Source organism: Asterias amurensis, chromosome 5 (genome assembly GCF_032118995.1).
Source record: "Asterias amurensis chromosome 5, ASM3211899v1".
Lineage (NCBI taxonomy): Eukaryota > Metazoa > Echinodermata > Asteroidea > Forcipulatida > Asteriidae > Asterias > Asterias amurensis.
The window spans coordinates 26,687,308-26,710,577 of NC_092652.1; the positions used below are offsets into that span (position 1 = coordinate 26,687,308).

At 36.4% G+C, this 23,270-nt stretch overlaps 2 protein-coding genes across 6 annotated transcripts in view; both read right to left on the minus strand.

Moving 5' to 3' along the window:
- The window catches only part of LOC139937723 (uncharacterized), a 44,285-nt gene extending 41,558 nt beyond the window's left edge, over positions 1-2,727 (minus strand). For 3 of the 4 annotated variants that reach the window (XM_071933010.1, XM_071933009.1, XM_071933008.1), the window contains exon 1: positions 1,399-1,459. Coding sequence is in view for 1 of the 4 variants with exons in the window: in XM_071933007.1 (XP_071789108.1) it covers positions 1,399-1,473; positions 2,599-2,643 (120 nt within the window). In the remaining 3 variants the exon portion in view is untranslated. Of the gene's footprint in view, positions 1-1,398; positions 1,474-2,598 lie in introns of those variants that run through there. The other variant, XM_071933007.1, reaches the window with a different exon arrangement.
- A 799-nt stretch (positions 2,728-3,526) lies between these two features.
- On the minus strand, positions 3,527-21,750 carry LOC139937011 (uncharacterized). Of its 2 annotated transcripts, XM_071931945.1 has the most exons (15): positions 21,611-21,750; positions 19,143-19,291; positions 17,025-17,160; positions 15,877-15,965; positions 14,846-14,933; positions 13,653-13,804; positions 13,019-13,151; positions 12,406-12,488; positions 11,821-11,917; positions 10,713-10,897; positions 9,608-9,755; positions 8,461-8,613; positions 7,284-7,394; positions 6,073-6,150; positions 3,527-5,325 (listed from the first exon to the last, which is right to left on the minus strand). In XM_071931945.1, the coding sequence occupies exons 1-15, from the start codon at positions 21,708-21,710 to the stop codon at positions 5,162-5,164; spliced, it is 1,866 nt and encodes a 621-aa protein (XP_071788046.1). In that variant the 5' UTR covers positions 21,711-21,750; the 3' UTR covers positions 3,527-5,161. The 2 variants fall into 2 exon arrangements, with proteins under 2 accessions (XP_071788046.1, XP_071788047.1); XM_071931946.1 differs by lacking the exons at positions 19,143-19,291; positions 21,611-21,750 and adding an exon at positions 17,751-17,842.
- Positions 21,751-23,270: the final 1,520 nt, after the last annotated feature.

Sequence of the window (23,270 nt, forward strand, 5' to 3'; positions counted from 1 at the left end):
TGGAGGCAATCACCTTTGCTGCCTCTGTAAAGTACTAGGCCAGTAAATAATAAAACCTTTGCAAAGAGATGGAGGTAAGAATACCTCAATGCAAAGACCAGGTCCCTGCTCTCTTCAACTGAATTTATGAACACTAAACAAATCCAGGGTATTGGTAGGGACAGCTTTATTATATCATCCAACTGGCCTTGTTCTTTGTTGGGACTTGGCTTTATGGCTGGCCCTTTATTCAATATTGTTATAGCACTTTCTCTTGTAATTGTGTTATGGGGTCAAGGCAAGAAGAGTTGAACTGAATTGTTACTGGTAGTGAAATTAAAAAGCTAAAATTAAAAAGCAAGTTATTTTTTATAGGTTATAATTAATTTTCTTTATGTGTGAGCCTGATACATTAAATAATTAAGCAAATCAAATTTTCATATCATTTTTTTTCTTTTCAATTTGACGCTTTCATGCATGTTCTGATTTGGGGGTTGAAATAACATACCATGAAAATGACTAATAAACAGCTACTGCACAATTTCCAAATGAGTATGACATCATGATTAGGACCTGTTAAATATGACTTTGATCTACAGCACCTTGATATTTATTAATAGGTATTTGAAATAAAAAGTGGCATCCCCTAAGGAGATCCCTCTCTTGTTTCCTAGGTTGTCTTGTATCTTAAACTTGGGTGTGATCCCTGGCTATACAGCAGTAACAGGTTGACTGGCTTCTGACTGGTGCCACAAACAAGGGTGTTCCCTTGTGATTTATAAATTGAGATTTGAAATATGACTGACCCCAAACAAAGATAATAGGAAGTTTTTGTTTTGACGAGTGATGGTTCTGCGACAGTGAGTAGTTTTCAGCCAAATGTCAATTTCAGCACAGCATGGATTAATCCAAAGTACTAAACATTGTAGAAATTGAAGGACGACCAGCCTCAAAGCCGACACATGCGCAGATGTTGCCAAATGTCATCATTACCGTCGCAGAACCATCCGTTATCGAAAACTCCTTACTGACAAAATAGGGGACCACCAACATTAGGGCTCTAAGATAGCTCAGTTGGTGAAGTTCAGCATTAAATGTCTGACCACAGACTCGCTGTGATAAGAAGACACAGCCCCCTTACACTGCTCTCATCATCCACTGATCATCAGATAGAATCTTGGGCATTTCAAGAAATAAATAAATGATGACTTTGTCAAATTTATCAGGGTTTATACTTCCTGTGAATGAGAAGCGAATTTAGTAGTCACAATATCAGAGTGAAAAATAGTTGAACTGTGTTTAACTACTGCAAAACACTTGCTGCAAAAACATCCATGTGACATCAAAATTCGCATAATTTGCATTTGCAGGAAGTATTAACCGGGCTTTAGTCATCCTGGTTTGTGATTGTCTACTCACCTCTGGTATATGGACATCCACAGAAGCCCTCTGGATGTCACCAACGCCATCTTCATATCCATCACAATCCAGATCCTACAATAAATAAACGCAGAAAATAAATGATGTGTTCAATAACAAAAGCAGTGTCTACACAACAGTGTACTATAAATTAAGATTCTCAGTAAAAGATTCTGCATCTGTGGATCACTTTATCTCCCTTCACTTCTTTTATAACAAATTATATCATTGCCTGTCCAGCTTGACAAATATACAGAGTAGCTGACTAAGTAATGGGGAAAAACACAAACAATTTTAGGTCAATGGTGGTCTCTCTACATTCCATTTTTAGTTCTTTGGCTATTAGTGACTATGAGATTAACAGCGCGAGTTCTGTCCGGGTCTTTATTTAAAAAAGGGAAAATTTAACTTTCCCTTTTAAGGTATTTGAGCAACCAAATCCCCCACGAGACGAATATTTAAAAATTTACATTTAAATTAAAAACATCAATCAAATAAATCTCTTTTTTAAATTTAATTTTAGTTTATAAATAATCAAAAGTGGTGGCCAGATCAATTCAATAAGGTTTATCGCCAATAGCAAAATATATCAAGAGTGGGCGCTGTTGAACCTACACAAAGGTATAGGCGTTGCGTGCGCGAGTCGTAGAAACTGCATAGAAACCGCCCCATATTCCTTCCCACAACGCATTCCAATGCGGTTCTGAATCGCGGTAAACCTTATGGATGCAGAATATTTCCAAGTTCCGGACTAGTAAAAGTAAAGTAAAAGGAATATGTGAACAAAGCTTCAGCTTCCTCCATCAGGTAAAAGGATAACTTTTCGTATGGCGCCACCACTTTTGCACTCATTTTTACAAAAAGGGATAATATCAATCAGGTAAATTAGATACTATATTATTTTATTTCGAATGAAAAAGTGGTGGCGCCATGCGGAAACTTTTCCAGGTAAAATATAGGTAAATGTTTGGAGGGTAAAATTGTTATAACACTGTTCACAATCTGGACTCCGTTGGCGTTGTGTTGTATGCAATGCAACGGGGTTCAACTGGGTTTCGTTCAACTAGTGCTAGACTTGCATACATACCCCATCTCACGCACATCATCATGTTGTTTGTTTTCTGTAAAATGAACACACCACACGGTGTTTGAGACCCAATAAAACACATTTGTAAAGCAAAAGGTGCTAAAATAACTTACCCCAAAGTCTCTTTGCTCATTATACCGGGCGAAGATACCGGCCATTTTCACAAAGTTGGATTTCAGCTCATTTTGACGTAGAAACTATGTTATCGGAAGGAAAGCTCAACGTAAAATCTTGTAAATCGATGACCGGTATCAGGCTGGTTCACGGCGGCAGCGCATTACTTCACGTTGGAAGTAGCGCTCCTATTTGCCGGATACCATTTTGACACCAACTAATTTCGTCGCAAGAGGTCGCCCTAGTAATTGCAAAACATCATTATTTGGTTCGCATCGAGACGGGACGTGTGTCCCTGCCATTTGAACTGCCCTTCAATAAAATAATCTTCTTCTGAAACACTCTCCTAAGCCAACGAATTAATTTCACATATTAGAATTAGAAAGTTTATTGTCCGCATCATAAATATTATACAGAAATTGAGGACAGAATCTCAGGCAGGCAGATTTCCATGGGACACCTGCCCAATTCAGTTTATTTAATCAATTATTAATTAACAATAGAGTAAAATGTATGCCCCAGCCCATACATATGTTTTTATTTCAGCAGGCAGGACTGACCGTGTAGTGTTGGCTAACTTCAGTCAGTTCTGCCATAGTTCAATGAAAGATGGACACAGAAACTTTGGCCTTAGCATTAATTTTAAAACTCTCTTGGGAAATAAAATGCCAGAGCAAATCAAAAGCTTGTGAAAACAAAACAAACAAACTTATGGGTTAGCCTAAAGGCTCTTTACATTACTAAAATTTCCATGGGGGTTTGACAAGACTTTCTTTTAACATTTCTCAAATAACAAGTTGTAAAAAAAAAAAAAAAAAAACTTAGGAAAACCGATGCTTGTATTTTGTAAAGCACAAAATTTATTAGGTGAAATGTTTGTCATATTTTTCTTTGGTCACACTCTAAAACAAAGCTTGCTGAATAAAATAAAATGTGATTGTTTTAGATCAAGTCAGAGAACTGGAAAAAAAGTGTAAAAAGTTATCAACATGTCCAATAGTAGGACATGAATCTTATTCTTAAAAATTTAATACAGATCTTTTGTGTCACAGCTAACTTCATTTATCAATCAGGCAGTAAGGCGGCCTATAAAAGTAACTGAAAGACCACATACAAAAATAAAATAAAATTGGAGCACAAAAAATGTTTGCGCTGATGGCAAAGCATTTATTTTTCTTAAATGTTATGAGTAATTGTTAGATTAAATTTCCATGCATCTTATTGTTATGAATCATACAGCTCAACAAATCTCCTTTACATACATTTTTATATACACATACAAAAGTAACGTCAACTACACTTAATCTGTCCCAATTATGTCAGCATGTGCACAACATTATTGAGTTTAAAGACACTTGACACTATTGGTAGTTGTCAAAGACCTGACTCCGATGACCAATTGAGCCTAAATTTTCACAGGTTTGTTATTTTATATATAAGTTGTGATACACAAAGTGTGGGCCTTGGACAATACTGTTTACCGAAAGTGCCCAATGGCTTTATGTGTATAGCAAGTGACTGCAACACAGAGCTGTGAGCTTACAAGAGTGCTCTTGTGGGGTCTTTTACACAATGGATCAATGTACCGATACCACACAAGGGAACTCTTTGTTCTTTAAGAAGGGAATAATGGAATAACAGCGGAACACCACAAACTTGATTTGGGGGCTTCCAAATCATGCAGCAAAATTACATGCCCTGCCATTTCTCAAGGAACTTCTTGTACTAGAGTCATACCTTGATATTCACGATTAATATGTCTCGGATAAATTATATAATTAACTTTCAGGCTTGGAGAAAAGACTCTGCTAGAAATGAAATTTGAGGCCATTACTTATTTTTGGCATTAACTTTATAAAAAGTAATACTTTTTGACATGGTGGATGATGCATGGATTAACTATACAATAACTTTTGCAGTTAATAAAAGGGTCTCATAATTGAAGAATAAAAATAAATAAATAAAAATAAGCGCTTTGAAACACCCTTTGATAAAGCGATATTGTTTTTTATTATTATTAATTAAAATTGATATCATTCACTGAAAATTTTTCATGGCAGACCAAAAGGCAACTGATTTATTAATTCTGAATCGCAGCTAACAGTTTTTAATAGTTCACTTACTTTTTTTCAAGTATTTTTTTTCTTCACAAAAAACAAAAACAAAGGCTGTGTCTCTTCCAGAAGTAAAGTCACAGGCTTCACTAGATCTTACTTTCCCTGGAATTGCGTAGTTCAACAAAAACCTAAATATTTACAATAGATATTTGGGGAAAAAATTAAATTATAGTCAAAGATTTGTTGATGCATCCATACATGATAGAGTAATAATATAGTATAAATGCAAAAAAAGAATAAAAAACAAAAGACCCTGCTAGATTTGAAAGTTCAGGCCGACAACTATTTTTTGCAGATTTTTTTTAAATTTTGAAAACGTTGTTTACTGTATTGTGCTGATCTTCCAGATGATAAGCTGTCAAGACACAATTTGATCAATTATCACTAATTATTAAAACAGTCTTTCATTATATTCTTCCAGCAACTCTTCTTTGATATAAATTGATCATCTTGCTCCGATGCTGAATCTGACCGTTTCATGCTCCCCTTCATCCACAAGAACAGCTTCTTCCGTTGGTGTAGTATTCGGTTGACGATACCAATAGAATGCCCCAAATACTGCTGCAATGATTGCTAAGACGGTGAACAGAAGACCTATGGCTAAGGGTACTGCAGAGAAGAAGACAAAATAAGAAATTGTGGGGTTTTTTTTTTAGCCACAAAGACAAGTAAAAATTCATGGATTGTTTGAAGCAAAATATAACTATTAATTTTTGATTTGAAAAGCTTGCTTTATTTAAAGCTGGCAAAGATACTATAAATATGTTTCTATAAGATGCCACCTGAAAGGAATTTTCTTTTTTTCTAAAACATATTATTTTTCTGACTCACAGGGTGACAAATCTTACTATTTTACATCAAAAGACGAACTATGAAAACATTCCCCTTTTTCATGATAAAACAGAAGAACCTATTAAATAAAATTGTCATAATTTTTGTTTCAGTTGCATTCAGAGAGGATGATTGTTTAAATTATTAAAAGTCAATTTTTTTAAGTAATGCAGCGCTGTAAGTAGGGTTAAATTTTAGGGGGACACATCTTTGTTTCTAGGAGTTTATCTGGCCAAGTTTCCGTTTTCCTTTTTTCTTAAAAAGCCCATTTTCAGCGCCTTTTTAATGTAATTAACTATTTTTCATAAGAGAATCTGGCAGAGTGGGAAAAACAAAGACATTGTCTGCGTGTATATGGAATTTTCTTTTCTTTTTAATTGAAATTACCGCGTAAACATTTTCTTTTGAAGAATTTCCAATTCTAAAAGTCCAGATTTAGTGGGGGGCCACTATGAGGGACATCCCTTGGTCACTACACTGAATCAATGTAGAACAGTAAACAAAACTAGTCATCTATGAGCTTACCTGCACTGTTTGTAGATTTTGCATTACCAATGGGATTTCTTCTTTTGGGTTTAGTAACCTTGGGTTCTTGTGTTACACCTGCAACAAAAATAAGATTTTGCAAATTTAAGATTTGGCGAAATTGAAAATTCCTTAAACGTGGTATGGGTTTGTCCTTGTTGTAGAACTGGAACCTCTCAGATGTTACAATTCAGGAGGTTTACAGATTCTGTGTATAGCTAGAAATACAAACAAAACCACAGGTTTCAGCACATTATATACTTTTTTGTTCTTCCTATCGCGTCTGCTTTTACTTCTTTTGAGACATTTTGAAGACTCAGTTAGGATTTGAAAAATCCTGAAACTGTAAAAACCATGAAAAATCAAATGCTTACTGTACTAATCATATAGTAGCTAAGCCATGATAAGGTTGACAATTTTAGAGCCATGAAAACTATTTGTTAGTGGAAATTCACTGAAAAAAGATGGTACATATAAGGGTTCGGAGAATGTGCACAGAATGATCAAAATAGTTTCCAGTGGGTCTTTTTAAATAATCTTTTACAATAAGTAATTCATTTCAGAACAAAAAAATCTATACATTGCTTTGATAATTTGAAAGTTTTGTTGCATGATTTCCTTCTTTACTGTTGTCTCATTTTGACTGCTATTTAAACCAATAGGAATGGCCTATAAATGTCATCCAACATCCAGGGTGGAAAACCAACGTAACAAATAAACAAAAATAAACCTTAATGAGACACCTTGCCTTCAGATTGGGCGCTTTGGGCTTTCCTTCTTAAACCTAACATGGCCCACCATTTTGAAAAGCCAAAGTTGTGACTTTTATTTATTTATTCATTTATTTCCTTCATTTACCAAGGGGGAGCCAAATCAGTATAAAGAACTGGTTTCCATATTGGCCCTGCATATTAAAGTCAATGACATCTTTCGACCAATTGTTATATTTCCAAGCACCCAATCCGAGGACAATGTGTTCCTCTAAACAAAAAAAGCAATGTCAAATGAATAAACCATCACTACCGATCAGTATTAAATTATAAACAACAATTAATTTAGAAAAACCTGATATTTGGACGCCCCTCCCCTTCCAAACTAAAAGAGGAATTATGAACCAGTGTTTTAATTTATTTATAAACAACACATAATTTTTTTAAACCTGATATTTGGAAACTATATTTGGAAAATAAGAATTATTAACAGGTGTTTACCTATTCCACCAGCGGGTTGATCAGCTCCAGGCCTTGGTGCTTCTGGAACAGGAAAGTCTGGGGGAAATTGTGGAGGCCCCACTGGCGTTTCAGGTCCTGCACCGCCGCCATCTGCAAGACAGAAAACAATAAACGGCGATAAATTTATGATGAGAGAACATATCCTTCAAGATTCACACCTGCATACAAAGTGCCTAATTTCAGTTGAAGTAATGTGGTTGTGTTTATGTCCCCAAATTTGAATCTGAGAAGCAGACAATGTAGAAACATTTCTCAGATTATGAATTCTATTAGGGATTATTCTTCCTGCGTAGACATATTTGCTCAAAATATATTAAGCGATATCTATAAAAAAAAAAAAAAAAAAAAATAAAAATAAAAAACCTTTTGGAAATGAAATATTTACATGTTTTGTTGAAAACATCTACATTTGTATAGGATTAAAACAATCAAACGGCCCAAAAAAACAAAACATAGAACTGCCTTAAAGCAATCGCACAACATTGGCAAACAGTATCGTCCAAAGGCCCACACTTCGTGTATTACAACTTATATATAAAATAACAAACCTGCGAAAATTTATGCTCAATCGGTCATCGGAGTCGGGAGAAAATAACAGGAAAACCCACCCTTGTTTCTGCATGTTTCGCCGTGTCATGACATGTGTTTAAAAAAAATCTGTTATTCTCAAGATCGATATTGAGAATTATTTTAATGTTTTCTCAAAAAGTAAAGCATTTCATGGAATAATATTTCAAGGGAAGTCTTTCACCATTACCTTCTGTAAACCCTGTAAGTTATTTGTAAATCTGTGAACTTTTAATTTTTGTTCCAAGGCTTTAAGAAGAAAATCAGAATCAAATTTATTGAACTTCAACAAAGTAAGCGTTGCTTGTGAAAAAGCGTCTTGATATATACCAACATGTACATCAAACATATATAAAAGCGGTTACAATTAGAATTGAGTACTGTCGAGTAACAAAATTTGGACCAAGGTATTGGCTTTGGACTAAGGTCGTGGGTTGAATCCCACCTCAGTAAATATGCCTGTGATTCTTTTCACAGAACTCAGGCAAGTACTGAGTAGACAGTGCACACACATCGGTGTGTAAGGGGAAAACCAAACTTATATTCTTTATCTACGACGCAAATTTTCATCTATTCAACAGATACTTACTTGCACAAATGGGTAGGTCTATGATCTGATTGGTTATGAGTGGTAAGTTGAGAGGTCCTGTGGCTGGCCCAATGTTCGGAATAATCACTGCTACGCTTAGCATAATTGCTTCACCATGTCTGCGGAAGTCAGCAGTCAGTATCACTCCATTCTCTGCCAAAAGAAGAATTACAATAAATTATGTTATAAAGCCAGGGTTGGGTGAAAGAAAATTGGGTTGAAACAATTTGGCCAAACACGATTATTTGGCTGAGCAATATTGTACACCAGACTGTGCCCAATTTTATAAATCATGTAAGCACAAACAAATATTGCTTAGTAGATACTGGTTACCAGCCATTGTCCGTAAGGTTGACATTGTTGTGACTGGAGCCATAGCCATTTTTCACTAACAAAGAAGTTTACTGTGCAGTATTTTATGTGTAACAGCTTTATGAAATTGGGCAATGATGTAAAAGTATCAAATATAAACCAAAAAAGTAAGAAACTTTGAAGTGACTACCACAAATGTGAAAGCTATTTACAAAATGAAAAGTAATAACTTTTGTAAAAGTCAGTGAATGCCTTTGGATTGAAGTGACCATCAATTTTTTTAGGGAACTTACTTTTGTAAAGGTTTGATTTTGTTTGTTTTTGGGCTGGATATTGCTTTTTTTTTAAGTTTGAATTTTATGTCTTTGGGCTACATATGACTATCGCAGAAGCAGAAATTTTATCTTTTGTAGAAGTTAGGGAATTTGACACCTGTGGCTTGAAAGTGACTACCACAAGGCAACAGATTAAAACAAAAAAAGTACTAACTTTTGTAAAAGTAAAAAATGTTTGCATAAATTAGTAACCTTGATGCCTTTGGATTTAGAGTGACAACCACAAATAAGACAGCTAATAAAATTTTTAAAAGTACTAACTTTAGTAAAAATGATTTTTTTTTATTTATAAGTTAGTAATTTTTTGTGTCTCAGGGTCTCAAGTGACTATACTGAAAGTACTTACTTTTGTAAAAAGGATAATTTTGGTACAAGTAAGCTAAATAAATGATGTTTAAAAGGCATGGCTTTAAGTGACAATCAAAAAAGCAAAAGATTCAACAACAAAAATTTCAAGTACTAAGTTTTGTAAAAGTAAGTAAATTTATTTGAATTCTTACGGTTGAGAGTGACGTTTTTGTCAATGGAAATGCTCTGCTCTATGAAGAATGCAGTATTGATTCCTTGTATGCTAACCATCATATGCATGGGTTGAGCGCAATGCTTCACTTCAGCATAGATGGAGTAGGTATTGTTTGCTTGCAAACTCTAAAACAATCAAGATGAAGAAATGTGTTAAAGGGAAGGTACACATTTGATAATTACTCAAAATAAATATTTACTTAAAAACTTACTTTGTAACGAGCATTGGAGAGCTGCTGATAATATAAAACATTGTGGGAAACGACTCCCTCTGAAGTAAAGTAGTTTTCGAGAAAGAGGTAATTTCTCAATAAAATAATAAAAGAATTCTAGCTAGAAGTCTTTTATTCTTATCTGAAAGCACACAAGTTCGTCCAACAAGGGTGTTTTTTCTTTCATCATTTTCTTGCAACTTCGACGACCAATGGAGCCCAAATTTTCACAGGCTTTTCTCGAAAACTACGTCACTTCAGAGGGAGTCGTTTCTCACAATGTTTTGTATTATCAACCTCTCCCCATTACTCATTACCAAGTGAGGTTTTATGCTGATAATTATTTTGATGAATTACCAATAGTGTCCACTGCCTTTAATTAACAATGGGAGACTTTTGAGATGCTGGGGGCAGCAGACATAAAGGTATTTTTTCGTGACTCTGAGCATGTGCGCACATGCTCAGAACTGCACGCGTAGGTCTGGGCATGCGCACTACTGGCACGATACTTGAAAAAGGACAGTCCAGTGTCTTTCAATTTTCTATTTTGAAACTAAGAAAAAGAGGCAAATCAGACAGAAAGTTGAATTTCAAATGTTGGATAGAATTGTGTCTTTTTGGCAAAGAAGAAATTAAACACAAAAGAAGTACAACACATGTTTTTTGTTAATTTTGTGTTATCTGTATATGAACCATTTATAATCTGTTTTGAAACAAATAACTTTTACAGGGTTTATGTTTGTTTTATTATTATTAAGTTAATTATGCGGGGAAAAAAAACCCAAAAAAGAAGATTAAAAAAAAAAAAAAAAAAAAAAAAGCAAACAAATAAAAAGTCAAAAACAGAAACCTAAATGATTTTCAATCTTACCTGATAATTAACAGTACACATGATGTGATTACACAAAGGAGCTTCAATGTAGCAATAAGGGAACGTTAGACCGGGTATGCCCATAGTTTTAAGACTATTCTCTACTCGTTTCCATGATTGACATGCAGGTGTGTTGATGATTGGGTTTGGCTCAGTTAAAATGTACTCAAGTAATGGTAATGGCCCTGTGGATAGAAGAGAATAAATGGTTTAACAACAAGGTCTGTCGAGGTACTCAAGCAAGGGGAGTGGTCCATGCCTGGAATGCAGGTGTGTTGATGATTGGACTGGGCTAGCTCTGGTAAGATGTATAATAATAATTCGGGGGGCTAATCGTCCTTACTCGCAGCTAGAGCTGAATTGCGAAGGACGCGGCTACATCGTGTTCGAGAAGCAGGCATGCAAGAGTGCATTCAGCTGCCAGCCACATCAACCCATTATGACCACGGAGCACAGCCAAGATCGAAAGTGTTTGATTTTTTCCTGAGGGAGGAAAACCGGATAGTCTGGAAAACCCTTGTGGCACAGCAGAGAACCAACGTACAACTCAACTCACATATGGCCCCAACCGAGAATCAAACCGGGGTCACCTTGGTGAGAGGCGAGCGCTTTACGCACAAGCCAACCGTGCCAAGTAACAGTAGTGGTTCTGTGATGACAAGAGAAGAAGCGGTTTAACACCAAGGTCTGTCAGCTCTGATGAGGCTGTAGTCCTGGCCACCATGACAAAGAAATGATTTGTTTAAAGGGATTTTGGGAAGCAAGCTTAAAGGAACATCAATCTTGCACAAGGAGCAACCTAAAATATTTCTTGTACTTTTTCACACCCATAAAACATTACAATACTGGAGACTACTGAAATCTTTGAGGAAAAGAACTCCACAATTGACTCATATAGAATTTGCAAACATGTCTCATTTAAGTAGGATCTGGAACTAGGAGAGGTTTGCAGTGACACCATGTGAAAACCTGCTATGAGTAGTGTAGGTGGTTGACAACTCAATGTTTCGATCAGTATGATCCGTCTTTCAGAACCAATACTACTCATCATGGTGTTACTGCAAACCACTCCTAGCTAAAACTCATTTACATAAACTGAAATACTAACCAGTTCCTGTAGTACATGGAGCAATAGGCACTCTCTGAGCACTCATAAAAGGCAAATCGAAACAAGCAATGACTCCGATACATATGGTCACCTTGATCTGTGGGAAAACAAAAATATATCAAGATTTCTTCCAACACATTTTGCATTTTGATAAAGTGGCAACTTGTCGAAAACCAATAAGTTATAATAATTAACCGTTCTTGTATAGCGCATAGATACAAGATAAAAGATTATGCACTTTTATAATAATTGAACATCCACACTCAAAAAATGAAAGAGCAACATTTAAAAAAGGTAGCAAGAGAGTTATTTCTCTGATTGGTTGTTTAATGTCACTTCTGGGCCAAATTTGATGGCTCTACTAACCGCCAAATTCTGCGCTTTCAATCACTATGCAAATGCCAAATTTCTGCGCTAGTTGTGTAAGCGTGGAATGCCTAGTAATGTGGAGTAAGCACACGTCAAGCAAACATTTCCCGCTAACCAGTGAAATGCCCTGGGTATACACTCCCAGTTGGTCTAATGAAATGAAATAATAGTGCATTCATTGTTTGTCTGATTGCTTTTAATCTTATAATTACTTACTGATGTTTCAATGTAACCTTCTGGAATGAAATGCCTCATGAATACTGTAAGATTGGCTTTAGTTCTCCCTGGAAATGACGCTACTGTAAAAATACAAAACAAAACACATTTTGTCAAAATTGTTTTTTTCAAAAAATTGGACAACAAAAAATCTTTGGTTTTTCTTCTCCATGTCTTCAACTAAAATATGAACGGTTTTTAATGATAAATTAGTTCTTATATACACATTTTTCAATTACGTATCAATGTGCTTCACAATGGTGCTCTGGTCATTGGGGCAATACCATTCCGTTAATCTTTCTCAGCTCCCTGGGGAGATACAGCCCTGAGCTGCCGTAGCGCTCCAAAGGCTTTTTCATAGACAATGTCAACCTCTACCCTCGCAGGTACCTACTTATACCCCTGATTGAAAAGAAGCAATTATAGTGAATTGTCTCAAGGACAAAAGTATCACATCCAAAATTCGCACACTCCGATGACTAATCTAACAGGATTTGAACCCCAACCATGACACCCAGTCATTGTCAAACCTAAAGCCCCCCCCCCCCCTCCTCTGATGCCAATGAATCAACGATCTCTCTTTGGCTAATGGCATTCATTCTGATTTACTTACTCACTGGTACGGTGTCACTTTGAAAGAATGTGTGTTGCCATATTAATGGACTCCCAGGGTTAGTCAGAGCTATTGTGTAGGACACAGGCTCGTTGCAATTGTTGATTGTTAAAGAGATGTTCACTGAATAAGTCTGAAAGAAACAAAATTTTACAAATTCATTTATAATTTCAACTCAGTCCCAACGATATTTATCAAAATGTTCAACTCCTCTTTCAAGTGCCGATATTCATTTTGTATCAGGAAATAAATACATCTGTTTATTTTTAAAGACGTCTAGAGGAAGTAAAATTCGAAACTTTATTAATATTTTCCATTCAGCCCAATCTGTTTATATTTAATCTGATCCCTTTAAGTTTGGCTTTTGCAAAAAAGAGCCGATATTTGCTTAAAATCAAGAAAAAATTGTTTGCAGTAGATTTATAACAAAACGGGAAGTAGATTCTTTTAAGAAGTAAACATATGAATTCTACTTAAGTACATGATATCACATCAAACCATTGTTTCAGCTTAGGTAGTTTTAAAAATTTAAAGTAAAGTAGTTACAAATTAAACAAACAAAAAAGAAGAAGAAGGGCTTAGCAAAAGTGTTTCAAAACAAAATTTTATTTCTCAAAAAGAAAAAGTAATGAACCAGGATGACGGCATTGATGGACCCGAAGCAGTGGAAACCAAGACAGTCTGGGTAGACAGTACAGGTGAAGCCAGGAGGGGTTGCTACGCCAGCTAGCAGGACGTCCATCTTACCACACTGACTGGTAGGAGGGGGCTCAGTTACTGGAATCGCTAAGAACAAAACAAAGATTTTTATAGCGAATAAGATTTTTCTCATAACGGGAAAGTAACGAACCAGGTTTGCTCACACCTTGAAGTGGCCTTCAGGGTATGTCTGGCGACTTGCATACAAAAAAAACCACAAGATTTTAAGAGATGATAAATTTGCATTGCGGATAAAGAATATTATTATTTTCGGTGTAAGGGTAAAACAAGAGGTGGAAATGAAATGGTTTTGAATTTCCAAGGGTTCTCTTTCTAAGCAGATGGGCGAGCAGTAGAAAGCATTAATGGTAAAGACATAATGTCGGATGCCAAAACATAAGGATTCACACTTTCTCTAGCCACCTGAGTGATTTGGCTGTGGAAAATACTGAGTATACATTGCTAAAAAATACACATAGATGTAAGGGTAAAAACAAATTATAACACCAGGGGCAGATTGCACCAAGCGGTCTTAAACCGGTCTGTACAACTATAGCCGGCTAACTTGAAATGCGCTTAGACAGTCTTTAATTATAGACCGATTGCAGTCACGTGGTCTATAACTATAGCCAGTCTTAAATCTTAAGCCTGCTCTGAGCTGGCTATAAACGGTCTTTGTTTTGGTATTTAAAGAAGGCGCTGCATTTTTTAGTTGTAGATGATTTGATACAAAGAGCTCTACGATGAGTTTTTATTTTAGAAATAGATTACACCCACAGATTGGATATCCGATGATTCAAACCAATACAATAAGAACAATGCCATACCGCCAGTGCCTGCAGAAATGCTTAGTATTATGGGACATTTGTTCGTACTGCAATACTTTTCGCCAACTTCTCTAAGATCAGGTTATTGCAACAGGCTTAATGACTGACTAAGCTAAGACCGTCTAAGGCAGATAGCCGCCTATAACTGACTGGTCTTAGACTGCTGATTTATTGCGATCCGCCCCAGGTTATAGCTCGATGGTCTAGTGGTGGGTTCGAATCCCACCAGGGTGATTGCATGTGAAAAGTACACAGTTAATACATATTGGTGTTAGGATAAACACAAATATAGGAATCTTACCTGTAGAGCAAGGCGGGAAGGTAACAGTATAATCAGGTAGAACAGGCCAGTTGATTCCTGTACCAAAACCCCTGGCTTGGAACAATATCTAAACGGAAGTAACAAAAAATACCAGAAAAAAAACACTTTATCAGAGCAGATTGACCATTAAAGGCACTGTACACATTTGGTAATTAATCAAAATATATACCTTACTTGGTAACGAGCAACAGAGAGCTGTTGACAGTATAAAACATTGTGAGAAAAGGTTCCCTCTGAAGTAGCAAAGATTTTGAGAAAGAGGTAATTTCTCACTAAAAAAATAAAGGACTTCTGGCCAGAAGTCGTTTACTCCTATCTGAAAGCAAACTATTTTGTACAACAACATTTTCTTGCAACTTCAATGACAAGTTGAGTCCAAATTTATTTTATGCAATGTTGGGATACACTTAGTGAGAATACTGGTCTTTGATGCTTATCAAACGTGTTCTACTTGGAAAAATGTTAAGAAATATTAAGATTGATAAATGGAGTTGTTAAAAGCTTAGCAGTCGAATCGCTGGAAATTACATAAACATTGCAGAACAAGAGTTACATCCAACATGTCATAAACCAACTCAGTCAAACAGAAAATAAATCAACATTGCATTTAAACCTTCAATCAATTAGACAATAATCCAACAACTTACCATATAATTGTTATTAAATTAATTACTCTTGTTATCCAGGGTAGGCCAGTCCACATGGATTACTTCCAAGCAGAAAGTTCAGCAAATAATTGTTAAAATTTGATCTAAAAAAAACAATAATTTCAACCCCTGAACAAATATATTGGCAAAATAGGGACACCACCAACATAGGGCTGGATAGCTCATTTGGCAGAGCACCAGTTAATCCAGAGGTCGTTGGTTCGATTCCCACTATAATCAATTCTTTGTTCAACAACCCAAATCACATATAATTTCAATGAGTATCCATACATTTTTGTATAAAATTAAAAAAATATTGTGGGAAATTAGAAAATTATTAGAAAATAGGCATCAGAATCTTACCCCAATGCGAAGTCCCTCAGGTACCTTGTCAAAGTGGACAGCGGCCTGGGCTCGGACCTTAATTCCTGGGAAGGGACTGTACTGGAACCCTAGAGAAGTGAAAGAAGAGATTTGGGTTTGGGATTTTGATTTTTAAGAGTGATTTGGGGAAATTAAAATAAAAAATATACCGACCCCTTGAATATGATGTCAGAAGACCCAAACAGTGTCCTCTTTGAGGTAAATGAAAGTTGTGAACAGCATGAACAGGCTAGACTCCGCCCCGAGAAAGTCAGGTACTTGATATTCAGATCCAGTTATTTCATTTGATACAATCATTGGATAAACGTGCAGTGACATGAGCTTTCCATAGATGTGCTTTGATTGGTCACGTTGATTTGGGTGCCGCTGACAAACCAAACAGTGTTCGCCATACCTCAAAAAGGCTAATGTACTTGCGTGTAATGTTGGTGTAGAATTTAGACTGCATATCCATATGTGAAATGAATGTAGGTTAAAAGTGAAGATACACGACAGCTGGAGGCTAGTCTCTGGTGTTATTCACGAGCCTCGAAATGTGATGTCAGATGTTCAGGCATGCTTGTCCATTGTTTGACCTCAGCAATGGGCAATGCAAGGGTGCATTGAAAAAAGACTTCTCGTCAAAATGTAAACAAAGGAATACATTGTTGTTTTATGCGGAAATCCCTTACTGAAGATGACCACATGATTGAGCCCTTCAAATCAAAGTTCCTCATCTTTGAAAAGGCAGTTATTGTGCCCCCCCCATCCTTTCTACCAAGACATATTCCATAAGAAATGATGAAACAATGACCTTTTTGTGGCACTTGGGAAGTGGTTTATTATGACTTTGAAACCCACCCTTCCCACATTTTTAAGAAGTAGACCAGAGAAAATAGAACTACATGTAGCTGTTTAGTGTCGCAAATCAAAATGACCTCTGGTATAAATTGAACAAATAATTCATGGCCTGATGTTTCGACCCTTGCAGGGTCTTTCTTAAAGGCTAAATGAGAGCACACAGAAACATGAACACGTAACTAAGTGAAACATGAACAGGTAACCAAGTGTAACATGAGCAGTGAATTGGAAACTCATGAATAGAGAGTTACATTCAGAAAGCACACGATAGAATAGATGAATCTTACCAGGTAAAGCAATAGTAGTTCCATGTGTAATCATCTGACTAAAGTTAATCCCACTCGAAGGAATGAAAATGCGGATTCTCATTTGGGCTGGAGTGGCACATGGGTACATCCTTAAACTCATACCTATACTCTGGCCCTGGGGTTAATGAGATAATGACCATTATTAGTTGGGATTAGAGACTGCGACTGAAGTAATTGTCAAGGTTTCTAACAGCTCAAGCTAATTTAGGTATCTGCAAACTAAAAGGGAACAAAACATGTTGGCTTTGAGTATTGGCTTTGAATTTTGGAATTAAGTTTTATTTTCTCAGATTTGTGATGTTTCTCTGTTATTGTCTTTTGATTATGATTGTAGGAAAATGAAATGCTTGAAACATTCAAACTCCTCAGTGTCTTTAAACACATTGCTGTAAAAGCAGATTTAGAATAAAACAAATTCCACAACAGAGATCGTTGTTTTAATTCCAAGAATTGGAGACTTTGGAACGCTAGGTAGCAGCAGACTTACCAGGTAAATTTCCATAGACCTTTTCGCAAATACTGGGGCGCGCGCGTAAAGCTTGGAATTAGGTGCATTGTGGTCTAGCTGGTATCCAAATTTGATTCATATCTATCCCACAATGCACCTCATTCAACAGTCTGCGCTTGCGCATTGGTATTTGCGATAAGGTCTATTGTTTATGTAATTCTGAGCATGCGCACAGGACCAAGAACAATGAATTTTACCTGGTAAGTCTGCTGCCACCAAGCGTCCCAAAAGTCTCCCATTATTCTGTGTCATACTAAATCATACACAGCGGCCATTTTAAAGAGAGGAAGTGGCTTATTTAGCCCAGTGGAGAAATGCTTCTGAGAGAAGACCTGGCATAGGAAATTACTTCATTAAGGGAAATCCTTAAATAGGTTTCCAGTGACGCATTGGCCCTGTTCACCTTAAGGGGTCACTGTGAAGTATATTGTAACGGTTTAGTTTCTATCATTTCCCATGGTGATTGTGTCACACATTTGTCCAATAGACCCTGTCCATGAAGTATGTAAACTGTATATGATGTGTGCGCACTAACAATTTGAGATAAGAATCGTGCTGTTTTGTATAGGAGCTAATGGGGGTGTGACGCAGATCAAATTGGGCATCTGCTAAGTGCACATCTACATGGCAATTGCCAACCAATAGGGTCTGTACACATGCGAGAGTGTAGTTAGCATATTTCATGGGAAGGGTCTATTTTGAGAGTCTCTGGCAAAAGAAGTCTTAAAATACTTTGTTCTGAAATAATGACAGATAAACTGCAAAATGATGTGAAGTTGTAAGTTTAGTTTTTGGGGGTGATTGTGTAACACATATAATATAAAGTCAAATTTTGACAGTCTCTAAAATATTTTGTTCTATAAATACATGACAGATACTGAAGTTAGAGTTTATTTTTCAATATGAAAGGGAAAACTACAATAAACTTGCCTGATGCAATAAAGGAAAGGATTGACTTTAAAATAATGACATCAACAATCTAAATAGACATAACTTAAGAAATAAGAAATATGTGGCACAGATATCAAATGGCCTTAAGCTTGACCTCAGACCAGGATGCAGTCTTAATTCAGCCGCCCACTTTCAGCATTTGTAAGATCTCTTTTAAAGTCATCTAAATGTCAAAAGAACACCCAATAAAGGCCATTCATCTTAAATATTTCTCTATTAAAATGTTAGAATTCCACTCTGATTTACTCCCACTTCACGGTAAAGTTTGTTCATCATATTAGAAAAGATTTGAAAAATGTGAACAATATAACAACGGGATTTGAAGCATTGCATGGAAAAGTACTGTATCAATATTTAGTTTGTGGTAACATCATGTGTGTATCTACTTGCCAGGTAGATTTTGTTCTACAGAAAACTGTCCTGCTTTATAAAATTATACTACCGCGGAGTATATTTTCGGAACTCATGACACTTTGGCTTGTGCGTGTGCATACTCCGTTACTAGGCATTCTACGCTTTCACAGCTAGCGCAGAAATTCGGCGCTTGCCATGCAAGCGAGAATGGTGATGTAAGCACAGAATTCTGCGGTAAGCAGAGCCATAAGATGGGCCCTGTTCTTTTCAGATGACTGTCTTACCAGTATGCTAAAGGAACATCTGATGCCAGTACAGCCAGGAATCTTAGCACAGATGACCGTAGCTGCTGTCATGGATCTCATACTGCGTAGTATGTGGTCGATAAGATTATCTAATGCTACGCAATGAGGCTCGGCAGCTGGTTGAGAATCTGAAAAGAGAATGACAAAAACTCAATAAGCCACAATGACATGCTTGATCACAAGTTACCACTTAAGTTTGAATTCTTCACAACTATTTGAGACAGTTGCTATGTCACTAAGCTTTTGCGTAGTATAGGGAAGAGACAGGGTGAACACCCTTACACAATTCTGAATGGATGTGTATGGCACAATGGTACCAGGGTTAACTCATCTGGAGGTTGCCTGCCCCAACCCATTTCACATAGCAACTGTCTCTATAGTCTGAGCAATTCAAATGTCAGTACAGTAGTCAATAAAAATAATATTGTGACTAAGCAAGTCATTGTACCAGATCTTTTCAAAACTAACTCGCAAATGGCTTATAAATTCAAATATTACTATTATTGTTAAATATTTGGGGTAATGAAATCTTGTAAGTGGACTTAAATCCCAAGCTCACAAGCCTTTTGGATACAAGAGTGCTTGCTATTTGAACCAGAATTACCAATTACCCCTACTCTTCCGTGAGAAGTGTTGTTATTTTGTGTGCACTTCTAATCATAGTACACCGGGACATATGGCTAAAGCCTGGTTCATACTTCTTGCAATTGCAAATATGAACGAATATTTACACCAAAAATACACAATGAATAGTTCGTATCAGTTGAACTGTGTTGAACTCCTGCGAAACATTCACTGCAAACATCCCTGTGACGCCAAAATTTGTATCGCATTCGCAGGAAGTATGTGCTTTAATGTCCCATCCAAAGGACAAAGCAATTATGGTAGGATAACTCGCTCAAGGATACAAGTCTTATGACCGGGCCTTGAACCCACACTCTGCTGATTAGAAACACCAGAGCTTGAGTCCAGTGCTCTTGACCACTGGGCCGTAACATGCAGGCAAGTACATTTTAATCCTCACGTATAAAAATGAAGACTACAAAATATTGTTAATATGTCAATTTAAAGATCTTGAGAGAAATACAATTTCTACTATTTATGGAGGTTTAAGATAGGTGTGTGGAAAATGTGTTTTTTCGTTTTTAGTGCCTTTTTTGTGGGAAGTGTTCTTTAAAATAATTCCATACTTGCAAATGCAAAAAAGAAAGTTATTGACTCGACGTTTCAATGCCTAGCAGAGTCTTTCTTGATGGCTAAATGACAACACAAACAACAAGTATACATGTTTATGTGTGTTGTGTTGTAACTTATCCTGTGCAGTTCACAGCAGCTAATGAAATTTTCTCATCCCCCCCCCTAAAAAAGCCCCCCCAAAAACAAAACCCAAAATAAAACAACAGAAACAAACACCTGTGAAACTTCAATGCTAATTACTCTTTTGCAAAGAGGTCAAAACTAACCACAATAAGATTAACCTGAAAGTAAAGCGACGCTATAATCAAGTTAATAATGACCCATGATAAATGGCGACACAGCCATGACTAGGCCTAGGCTGCAAACCTACAAATGAACAGAGTTGTACAGAGTTTAAAGATGGCTTGAGTTTTACACTGGACCACCGACCAGAGGCCAGTGATTTCTGTGTCCGGCCAGTAAACTCAAGACAGGACAAGTCCAGTGTCTTGGGTATTTTTTCATTTAACATCTTTGTCTCATAAGAATGATGTTCAAATGTTGAGTTTGAATCTCACAAATATCTCTAAATCCTGCTGAATATCACCCGTAAAACATAAGAGAACAATCTTCTCTTAGTGTTTTGTTCTAATTTATAAAAAACAAAGGTTTAGATAGTAAAACTGTGTTCTCATTTTGATTCTAGTCTCTTCTCATTTTGATTCTAGTCTCTTCTCATTTTGATTCTAGTCTCTTCTCATTTTGATTCTAGTCTCTTCGTCCATTTGATTCTAGTCTCTTCTCATTTTGATTCTAGTCTCTTCTCATTTTGATTCTAGTCTCTTCTCATTTTGATTCTAGTCTCTTCTCATTTTGATTCTAGTCTCTTCTCGTTTTGATTCTTCTCGTTTTGATTCTAGTCTCTAATAATAACAAGTATTTAGAAATGCTCCCCATAAAAAACTATATCACAGCGTTTACAAAAACTGAAAATGCACAATAAACGACCAAATCTAATCAGAAAAGCTACACACACGATGTTTGAAAAGCATGAGAACAAGAGAAAAGCTTAAACAGGAAAGAGTTGTATTTTCAGAGGTTTTTTTAAATTGGTCTGTGGATTTTGCGGCTTTAATGAAAGAAGGGATGTTGTCCCAAGATCTACAGTCTTGTGGATTCCCCCCAAAACATTCGAGCTCTGAAAGGAGAACAAAAGTACAAATAGTGGACTTGTTTTTTAATTTAAAATCTGTAATAAATGCTTGACTAACCTGAGACTGGAATGACTGCCGTAAGGTAGACTCCAACGATCAGTAATAGAGTCCATGATTTTATACTTGACACCGACTGGCAAGAAATCCAAGATGCCATGATGTTGCTTCAGTCTGTCTCTCGTTATATCCCTTTGTTGTACCAATTCACATTATTCCACAGAGTCTGTCTTAAGATGATGATTAATCCAATGAGTCTGTCGAGTTAATCATGAAGGAAACATCAATAAGAAGTTACAATTCAATTTCTGGTAGCCTTAAGCCCGGTTCATACTTCCTATGAATGCAAAGGTAATACAAATTTTGACGTCACAAATTTGCAACAAATAATTTGTTTTCGCATTCGCATGAAGTATGAACTGGGCTTTGAAAGTAATTAAAGAATCTGTGGATATAAAAACAGATGGCTGCACAATATTAACTGTAATCATAGGCAATTTTAGACACCAAAGTTTATAGTCTCTGGCTATGGCTTACGCACTGTACGCCTGTTTGAATTCCTGTACCGAAAGCACACATTTTCATAGCCTAAGCCAGAGCCGTGGTTAGAAAAAGCGCCACGTTAAATCCATCAGAATCAATCTGTGGTTGAATTACATTTTCATAAATTGTATTATTAGACATCCAACAGCAACGTTAGCGCCACTAACAGGACAAGTAAGAAATGAGAAGAAATATTCAGCTTCTTAGATGTGGGAGGAAAAAACCCCAAATGGGAAACACCCACACAATCATATTGGGACTGAAAACCCAATCCACATGAAAGACTCCGGTCCGAGGTAGGATTCAAACTTTGGTCCACAGAGGTGAGATGCAGGGAAAGAAACCACTGGGCAAACTTCTAATCCCCTAGTTGAATCATAGCACCCAACCAACCAGCTCTAACAGTAAGAGTTTAGTGCGCTGTAAGAATTTGACAAATTCAGGTACTTACCAAATTAAAGTTTTATTTCAAACAAACTCCAAGGAGGTTTTGGTTATCTAAGAGTGTTTTCATGACAGAAAATACAATGATAGTTGATAATTATCAGGCTCTGATTGCTTGGATTACATTGTGCAATTTAAATCCTCAATAATAACTGTATGATTCACGATGAACCACTGATACATCGTTGTAATAAAATCAATCTCAATTCAATATCAGTTATGGTTTGCCCGTACCACCCTGACTCATCGCAGTTTACTCTCAAATCCTTTAGTAAAAAATGTACAACAGTTGTCAACAAATTTCACTTCTAACTCTCTTTTTAGAGACTGTAATTTCTACCTAAAGAACTCTACATCTCAGAGATAAAATGTAGGTTAGTAAACTAATAAGAAAATGTTGGTTTCGTCTGAGAAAGAACAATCAAAATACTTACCCAGGTAGCGGAGTACTGTCCCAAGAAAGTTGTGAGTGGAAAGGTCGTAAGGAAAGTCTGGCTCGGTATGGTAGTGAGTCACTTAGAAAGGTCATGGTTGTGTGTGGGTAGTTTTACAAGGAAAAAGATCGCCATGTGTCTAGGTGTGATTAAGTCTCCTATGTCGTTCATTCTCCTTTCATAAGTCCTCTGAAGAATTTTGTCGATTTACAAAACAGTTTCACAAATGTATGATTACGGCTTCAAATCTGCCTGTCCAACTTTTCCTGCCCCGTCATCACATACAATAGTCTACTTAA

Bases quoted from the DNA above. Each gene is read 5' to 3' on its own strand.
- LOC139937011 (XM_071931945.1), bottom strand. From the start codon at position 21,710: ATGGCATCTTGGATTTCTTGCCAGTCGGTGTCAAGTATAAAATCATGG. The intron at 14,934-15,876 runs GTAAGATTCTGA...ACTTCCGTTTAG, and splicing joins CTGAGGGACTTCGCATTGGG to ATATTGTTCCAAGCCAGGGG. The intron at 13,805-14,845 runs GTAAGATTCCTA...TTTTGTTCTTAG, and splicing joins CTTCCCGCCTTGCTCTACAG to CGATTCCAGTAACTGAGCCC.